Below are 8,854 nucleotides of genomic sequence, written 5' to 3'. Positions count from 1 at the left end.
GTTCTGAAACAACCCTAGCCAGCTCTGAGTGCTGTAATGTGTGTGTTGTGTGTGTGTGTGTGTGTGTGTGTGTGTGTGTGTGTGTGTTGTGTGTGTGTGTGTGTGTGTGTGTGTGTGTTGTGTGTGTGTTGTGTGTGTGTGTGTGTGTGTGGTGTGTGCATTGGGTTACTCACCCTCCCTCTCTCCCTGCCTGGCGGGTGTGTTGCAGTGTTTCCACTCTCTTTCTCTCCGCTGCGGTCTGCCAACTCCTGTCTGCTACCGCTGCACGACACACACACCCCCGCACTCCTTCTCCTTCAGCTCCAGCTCCGGAGAACGCATCATCGCCCGCTAAAACACACACAACACACACACACACACACACACACACACACACACACACACACACACACACCACACACACACACACACACACACGACATACACACACACACACACACACACACACACACACACACACACACACACACACACACACACACACACACAACACAAAGGCTTTCCTATGCTTAAAGTGAAGCTTACATGAGGCTTACAGCTCATCAGCTTGTGAGAGTGGGCACCATGTTTGCCTTTGTGTCTTTTTTGTCTCTATGTGTGTATGTGTGTCCATGCATGCGTGTGTCTGTTTATGTTGCGCTCCTGTGTCTGTATGTGTCCTATTGTGTGTGTTCTCTGCTAACGTCCACTCTCTGGGTCGGTAGATGCGTGTGTGCTGTGGGGCAGTGAGCAACCTACGGCTCCTGCTACTAATGAGGATGATGATGATGAAGAGGTGAGGAAGCTGAAGGTGTGTATCGAGCTGAAGGGGCTCCGCCTCCGCAAGCCCACCTCTTCCTCCCCTGAGAGGCCAGAGGTCAAAGAGGAGAGGACATGGTCATCACATCACAGCCCCTCCTTCCTGCCCCGGACCCGACCCCCGACACCAACCTGGAGCCCAGCCCATGCCCCGCCCCCTCGGGATAGGAAGTTCAAGGTTGATCCGGAAGTGAAACCTCTGTCACAGAAGCCAGAGATCACAAAAAGCTGGGCCAGAGAGATGCTGGCTAATGGAGATGCTAAACGAGGTAGGCAGTCTGTCTGTCCGTCTGAGTTGTCTGATTCTGATTGTTTCTGTGGGGTTGTAGCCTTGTCGCCAGTGGTAGTGGGCTTTTACTGCTGCTATGTACAGTATGGAGCAGTCTTTACTGTGCAATAAGCTGTTCTATATCTTTTGTTGTGTCCTTCGCATCTCCTCAACATCTCCTCTCTGACAGAAGTGTTGAAGCCACAGACAGAAGTTAATCTAGGCTCTCTATGGTTTAGCCTTCAATATCCCTTTGCTTTGTGATGCCACTTCCTCTCTACATTAGCGGTGTAGTCAGCCTGCCTGGGTTCAGGCGCTTTCCCTGCAGAGTGGACAGGAAGTGACATAGGAGGACCCTTCCTGCGGGCTCCAGGGGCCCTGTGAAGGTCTCTTTCTGGTATTTAGAGTGTTTAGAGTGTTAGAGAGGCTGTGTCTGTGGTTAAGACTCTACCRGCTAACAACAAACGTTCCTATAACTTTAGAGAACGTTCCTTTAAGAGTATCATTAGGTCATTAACTCACTTTTTTATAGGAATGTTGCAAAAACGTCCCCTCCCAAAGAATCATTACACATCACGTCTTGTTGCTTAGCCAATCAATGCTCTGATTAGTGAACCACTGATTCATTCACAGGTCTTTGTCTGTTTGAGATACTCACACAGTGCTTTGTCTGTTTGGGATACTCACACAGTGCTTTGGAGATAGTGTTTTCACCTTAGATATTTCACACACAGGATTGCATTGTGCATGTTCAATTAATCAGTCATTATTATTCAACATTTCCTCACCTGGGATTTGAACACACAGCTTCTTGGTTCACGGTATTCTGATCTTCCTGCTACACCTCCATGTCCGTGTCAGGTATCAATAAATCTGATTATTCTCTCTTCATTGATTTTATTAGCTTATTTCAGCAATTGAAGGGCTTTCTGTATAGTCTAATGTTGCTGGGCCATGTTGACCTGTTTTAATGATACTCCTGAATCATTATGATCAATCAAATATTTTCTTGAGTGTACTTTTAACAGAGCTGAGATTTACTTCAGAGTGCATTCACCCTATTGGTTAAACATATCAAGTGGTTTCAGATCTACACAAGTGCCTAGGGAAGAGGGGTTTGTTCTGGACAGGGCCTAAYTATACTGGCCCAATAAGCACGTGCCTGAGGGATATCCCTTATTGGGACAGTGGTAAGGGAATTTGTCATTGGTGCTAGTGGCTTGGGTTTGAGACCTGCAAGGGGAGTTACCTTACTGTCACATTCATAGCAATATATGTTGATGTCATGATTTGGCTACAGTTACAACAGACCTGATGTAAATAAAATGAGTTTCTCATTAGAAGGTGGGAATCTGTAGGATTACGCCTTGCGCACGAATTATAACCACATTTCCACTATCTCTCAAAAATGATCAGTATTTGTTCATTCATATACTGTAGCTTAGCATTTCTCCATTGTCTTCTTGAAATCCACACCACATACCATGTATGTCAAGTGATTCTGTTGCAATTTGTCTGTTTTTCCACATTAAAACTTGGAGATAGAACTCTGTGTTGTGCATTGTTTTGGTATAACTGGCACAATCATTGCTTAAATGGCAAATGTGAGAAAGTGAAGACATGCTACTGTGAATATACACATTTCTGACATTCTGAGAACATGGCAACCTAGGTATGTTTGTATCAGAAGCAACACCAACACCTGGGCCATGTTCTGGCAACACGTTGGAATGTTCCAGATAGAACTGCAATGTGAGTTGATGTGATTCCTAATCAGAGACATGTTTGTTCTACATGATATATACAAAGATGATAGAGAGTCGTCTTGTAGCTGCTCAGCTATCGAGAATTCTACTGATTTCCATCTTCCAGTTAAAATACTTATTTTAATTCGATCAGATAGGTGTGTTGTAACCTGCACCAACGWYCAACACCCTAACYGCTGTCCCAATAAGGGATATCTCTACGGCATTTGCTTAATGCGCCAGTATAGTTAGGCCCTGTCCAGAACAAACCCTAACCCCTCCTCCCGAGGCACTTGTGTAGATCTGAAACCACTTGACATGTGTAAGCAATGTGAATGCATTTTGAAGTAAATCTCATCTCTGTTAAAAGTACTCTCAAGGAACATTTTTATTGATCATGGTGATTGAGGATTATCAGTAAAACAGGTCCACATGGCCCACCAACATCAGATAACAATACAGAAAGTCAATCAATCAAATGAATGATGAGAGAATAGTCAGATTTACTGGTAACTGGCACAGACATGCTGGCATAGCAGGAAGCTCTGAATGTGTGTGTGTGTGTGTGGGGAGGGGCGGGGGGGTGTTGAGTGCAGAGATGCGGCACGTCCCTTACATTTTGTGTTGTGGTTGTGTGTGTGGTGGTGTGTGAGTGAGTGAGTGAGTGAGTGAGTGAGTGAGTGAGTGAGTGAGTGAGTGTGAGTGAGTGAGTGAGTGAGTGAGTGAGTGAGTGAGAGAGTGAGTGAGTGAGAGAGAGAGAGAGAGAGAGAGAGAGAGAAGCACGTGCACATGCCATTTAGAAAATGGGGGCAGGTGTAGTGTGACTAACGTGTATGAATGACTGTTTCCCTTCAAGGCAGTCAAATAGAGAGAGAGAGAGAAACAAAGAGAGAGAGAAAGACGGAGAGAGAGTGTCAAACTAGGCTTTCCGTGCTGCCACCACAGCTGAGATAGTGAGAGATGAATAGACTAAGAAAGAGAGAGGGATTAAAAAGGAGATTAAGAAAGGGTATTACCTGCTGGCTTGATGATTCTGTGGTAACCACAGAGTGTGATTGACAGTGAGGTGTCACCCTACTCCCACCTATTCAATGACAGCACACGGCAACCACTGTCCTGGGTTAATGAGGCGTAATTATCCACCACTGTGTGTACGGGGAGTGTGTGTATACGGGTGTGGTGTGACTGATGTATGTACGTGTGAGTGTATTGGGGGGAGCTTTAAGAGACAGTGTGTGTGTATAATGTTGTGCCAGGGAAGAAAATATTTAGACTTGTAGGCCCACCCCCACCCTCCAGCCATTGTAATTTCAAGGACATTTTTAAAATGTCAATAATGGGTACTTCTCTCACTATGTGTGTGGAGTTGAAAAAAGACAGTGGGAATTGCATTTACTCATTACTCAAACTGAGAGTGCCCTTACAATGTGTTTGTTGTATGTGTGCGCGCTCCCAGACAGAGATGTTCATCCTCATTAAATCAAGACAGCGACGAGAGAGCTAGTCGAGTTTATCCTTCCCACCCTGTCCCTTCATCTCGTCTCTCTTAATACACTCCCGCACCGCCTGCTCCCTTCAGTTCTCGCTCTCCTTACCTGTCCGCACGCTATCCTCAGTCTCTCTCTTTAGAACCTCCCGCACCCACTAATGCCTTCAGTCTCTCTCTTCTTTTACCTCCGCACCCCTATCACTTCAGTCCTCTCTTTACGCTCCGCACCCCTGTCCTTAGTCTTCTCTCTCTTAACCCGCTATCCTCGTTTCCCTACCTCCGCACAAGCTGGTCCTGTAGGTGCTCATCGTTACGCGGACCCTAGTCTTCAGTCTCTCTCCTCTATACCGTCTTACGCATCGGCGACTACCTCCTGATCCATTCTCAGAGTCTCTCTCATTCTTTAACGACCCTGTTCCTTTCTCAGTCTCCTCTCGAATGTTACCTCGCTACCCCTATCACTTCATCTCTCTCTTTACGACCTCGGCAATACACTGAATCCTTCAGTCTCTCTCTCTTTACGCTCCGCAGTGTCCGTCACCCCTTCCCGCCTCCCCTGTTCCCAGATCTCTTCTTCTTCTGCACCACTACTAGCTCAGTCTCTTACGCACTCGCACGCCCTGTTCTTCCTCTCTCTTTTCCCGATGTCGCTTCTCTGCTCTCCTTTTACCATCCCAGCGCCTATACCGCTCAGCCCTCTTCTTACTAGTACTGTCCGTTAGCGAGGTCTCGCGTGCATAGGTATCGGTGTCAGTGTGATCAGTCCCATTGTCTCACGCGCGAACCCTGTTCTTGGCTAGTTCTCAGTCTCTTTACCTCGGCACCCTGTCCTTCAGTCTCTCTCTCTTTACCTCCGCACCCTATCCTTCAGTTCTCTCTCTCTTACTACCGCACCCCTGTCTTCAGTCCTGCTCTCTGCTTTACCCTCCGCACCCCTGGTCCTTCAGTCCTCTCTTCTTCTTTACCTCTCCGCACCCCTATCCTTCAGTCTCTCTCTCTTTACCTATCCGCACCCTGTCCTTCTCATTCAGTCTCTCCTCTCTTCCTCGCACCCCTCCTTCGACGCTTGTCCTTCAGTCTCTCTTCTCTTTACCTCGCACCCTGTCCTTTCAGTCTCTCTCTCTTTACCTCCGCACCCTTCTCCTTCAGCTCTCTCTCTCTTTACCTCCGCACCCTGTCCTTCAGTCTCTCTCTTTAACCTCGAACCCCTGTCCTTCAGTCTCTCTCTCTTACCTCCGCACCCCTGTCCTTCAGTCTCTCTCTCTTTACCTCCGCCTGTCCTTCAGTCTCTCTCTCTTTACCTCGCACCCCTGTCCTGTCAGTCTCTCTCTCTTTACCTCCGCACCCCTGTCCTTCAGTCTCTCTCTTTACCTCCGCACCCTGTCCTTCAGTCCTCTCTCTTTACCTCCGGCACCCCTGTCCTTCAGTCTCTCTCTCTCTTTTACCTCTGCACCCCTGTCCTTCAGTCTCTCTCTCTTTACCTCCGCACCCCTTCCTTCAGTCTCTCTCTCTTTACCTCCGCACCCTGTCCTTCAGTCTCTCTCTTTTCGTCCATCCACCTGTCCTTCAGTCTCTCTCTCTTTACCTCGCACCCCTGTCCTTCAGTCTCTCTCTCTTTACCGTCCGACCGCCCTACCCTTTCAGTCTCTCTCTCTTTATCCGTCGCACCCCTGTCCTTCAGTCTCTCTCTCTTTACCTCCGCACCCCTTGTCCTTCAGTCTCTCTCTCTTTACCTCGCACCCCTGTCCTTCAGTCTCTCTCCTCTTTACCTCCGCACCCCTTCCTTCAGTCTCTCTCTCTTTACTTCCGGCACCCCTATCCTTCAGTCTCTCTCTCTTTTAACCTCCGCACCCCTGTCTTCGCCTCTCGTCTCTTTCTGAGCACCCGTCCCGCCCCCTTTCCTTACACGTCTGCTCTCTCTTTACTTCCGCACCCCCTATCCTTCAGTCTCTCTCACTCTTTATACTCTCGCACGCCTTCCTTCAGTCTCCTCTCTCTTTACCTCCGACACCCTATCCTTCAGTCTCCTCTCTCTTTACCTCCGCACCCCTGTGCCTCAGTCCTCTCTCTCTTTACGCCTACCCTGAACGTCCCTTGTCCTTCAGTCTCTCTCTCTTTACCTCCGCAATCCCATCTTCCTTACATGTCTATCTTTCTACCTCCGCGCCCTTGTCCTTCAGTCTCTCTCTCTTTTAACCTCCTCCGCACCCTATCCTTCAGGTCTCTCTCGTCTTTACCTCTGCATGCCCTTTCCTTGCAGTCTCTCTCTTACTCGCCCTTTAACCTCCGCACCCCTGATCCTTCAGTCCTCCTCTCTTTACCTCCCGCACCCCTGTCCTTCAGTCTCTCTTCTTTCTTTAACCTCCGCCCCCTGTCCTTCAGTCTCTCTCCTCTTTACCTTCCGCACCCCTGTCCTTCAGTCTCTCTCTCTTTACCATCCGGGCAGCCCCTATGTCCTTCAGTCTCTTCTCTTTACCCGTCCGCACCTGTCCTTCAGTCTCTCTCCTTTACTCTGCACTGCCCTGTCTTCTTCAAGGTCCTTCTCTCTTCTATTACCGTCCGAACCCTGTCCTTTCAGTCTCTCTCTCTTTACCCTCCGCCCCTTCCTTCAGTCTCTCTTCTTATACCTCCGCACCCTGTCTTTCAGCCTTCTCTCTTACCTCGCGCACCTGTCCTTCAGCTCTCTCTCTTTTACTCGCACCCCTGTCCTTCAGTCTCTCTCTCTTTACCTCCGCACCCTGTCCTTCAAGTCTTCTCTCTTACCTTCCGCACCTGTCCCTTCACCTCGTCTCTCTTTCCTCGCACCTCGTCCTTTCGTCCTTCTACTACGCACCCCCTGTTCTTGACAGCTCTCTGCTTCTTTAACCTCCGCACCCCTGTCCTTCATCTCTCTTCTTTACCCGCGGCCTCCCGCGACCCCGTCCTTCAGTCCTCTCCTCTTTAGCCTCCCGCACGCCCTGTCCTTCCAGTCTCTCTCTTTTACCTCCGCACGCCCTACGTCCTTCAGTCTCTCTCCTGCCTTCCGACCCTTTCTTCAATTCTTCTTCAGTTACTCGGCACCCCTGTCTCTTCCAGTCTCTTCCCTCTTTTAAATCCCCGGCCAGCCCACTGTTCCTTCAAGTCTCCTCTCTCTTTACGCTCGCGAACGTCTTACAGTTTCTCCATCTTTACCATCGGCCCCCCTGTTTCGTCTTCTCTCTTTACTCACCAAACGATCCTTAGTCTGCTCTCTTGACCTCCCGGCACCTCTATTCTTTCAAAGTCTCCTCTCTCTGTCTCTCCTCCTCGTCTCATCTCTCTCTCTCTCTCTCTCTCTTCATCTATCTCTATATCAGTTTGCAGTCTCTTTGTTTATCTTTTTCTCTTTATTTCTGCTGTTTTTTTATAGAGTTCACAGTGAATGTCATTCTCTTCTTTTCTAAACTTGCATTCTTTCTCTCCCTCTCTCTCTGTCCTGTAGTTGGACTGCTCCCTTCAACCCAGCAGAGGGACAGATCTGCCCCCCAGGGGCCCCTCATGGGGCAAGGATGTGACTGGGGATCCAAGGAACCCAGGAGAGGAGGGCTGGGGGTGAAGACTGAGGGTCAGTGTCCCCCCCCCTCGGCCCCTGAGCCCCCCACCGAAGACACAGCCTCTCTCAAGCCCCGTCGTCATAGCGACACAGACAAACCCAAGGGCAAGCGACCGTGCAAGACCAAACACATCAGCCAGAGAGAGAGGGAGCGGAGGAGAGAGCTGCTGAACGGCGGCAGCAACCAGCATGGAAGCACTRATCTGGGAGCAGCTTTGGAGGACAAGGTGAGTGTGGTGGAGTCATTGGGGTTTCAGTGTTAACAGGTCTGTTGTCAGATTTAACAGGCTGGAATGGGCCTTGGAGAGACAGTGAGATAAATTACAGAGACAGTGGATCGAGGCCGCAAGAGGAGGGTCGTTCCACCTCAAAAGGCACAATAAAGAGGATTTCCACCCCCACCATCTCAGATTGTTCTGAAATCGTTTCTGTAGTTAGAAATAGATACGATTAGAATTCCTGAAACATTATTTTGTTGAAATATAATTTGATCTATGAGAAATTATGCTAATCGATTTGAACCAATCAGATAATATGCAATAAATATAGTACCCAACATTCGATTTGGATCAAACTTCTTCCTACCAATGAGTAGGACATGAGGAATACATTTWAAAAAAGGTCAAAAACCACCCACGGACCCCATGCCAAAGCCATCCCAACAACCAGTATACAGTATCAGTTCTCTATGTTAGACAAGTAGTATGAAGCTGTGGCTTGCCGTATTGCTTCTCCGTGCTATTTAATGTATTCCCTGTGAATCTGGTGATGTTTTTTTCCCTGTTCAGAGAAATTAGCCATTGAAGTCGCTTGCATTATTTAGCATGAAGTACTGTGAAAGTACCAGGTTTTGACCACTAGATGCTGCTGTTCCTGCTATACCGCCACACTCTTTATCAATTTTGCTGGTCTCGTGCGTTTATTAACTAGATCACAACATTTCCTTTGCAATTTTGGGTAGAAAACCAATAGATCTCTCTCAT

At 48.4% G+C, this 8,854-nt stretch overlaps 1 protein-coding gene and 1 long non-coding RNA gene across 2 annotated transcripts in view; one reads left to right on the top strand and one right to left on the bottom strand.

Moving 5' to 3' along the window:
* LOC111959249 (BCL-6 corepressor-like) overlaps nucleotides 1-8,272 on the top strand; it is a gene marked incomplete at its 5' end in the record, with an annotated part of 16,912 nt that extends 8,640 nt beyond the window's left edge. Inside the window, 2 exons of the mRNA XM_070437626.1 lie at nucleotides 690-1,067; nucleotides 7,761-8,272. Coding sequence (XP_070293727.1) covers nucleotides 690-1,067; nucleotides 7,761-8,134 — 752 coding nt within the window. The remainder of the gene's footprint in view (nucleotides 1-689; nucleotides 1,068-7,760) is intronic.
* LOC139023766 (uncharacterized) lies at nucleotides 5,268-5,879 on the bottom strand. The gene is made up of 3 exons (XR_011474933.1): nucleotides 5,746-5,879; nucleotides 5,534-5,637; nucleotides 5,268-5,303 (listed from the first exon to the last, which is right to left on the bottom strand). It is a non-coding gene; the product is annotated as an uncharacterized lncRNA (long non-coding RNA).
* Nucleotides 8,273-8,854: the final 582 nt, after the last annotated feature.

This window comes from Salvelinus sp. IW2-2015, linkage group LG36 (genome assembly GCF_002910315.2).
Source record: "Salvelinus sp. IW2-2015 linkage group LG36, ASM291031v2, whole genome shotgun sequence".
Lineage (NCBI taxonomy): Eukaryota > Metazoa > Chordata > Actinopteri > Salmoniformes > Salmonidae > Salvelinus > Salvelinus sp. IW2-2015.
The sequence above is the reverse complement of the archived record's forward strand: the minus strand, read 5'-3'. Positions and strand labels throughout refer to the sequence as shown.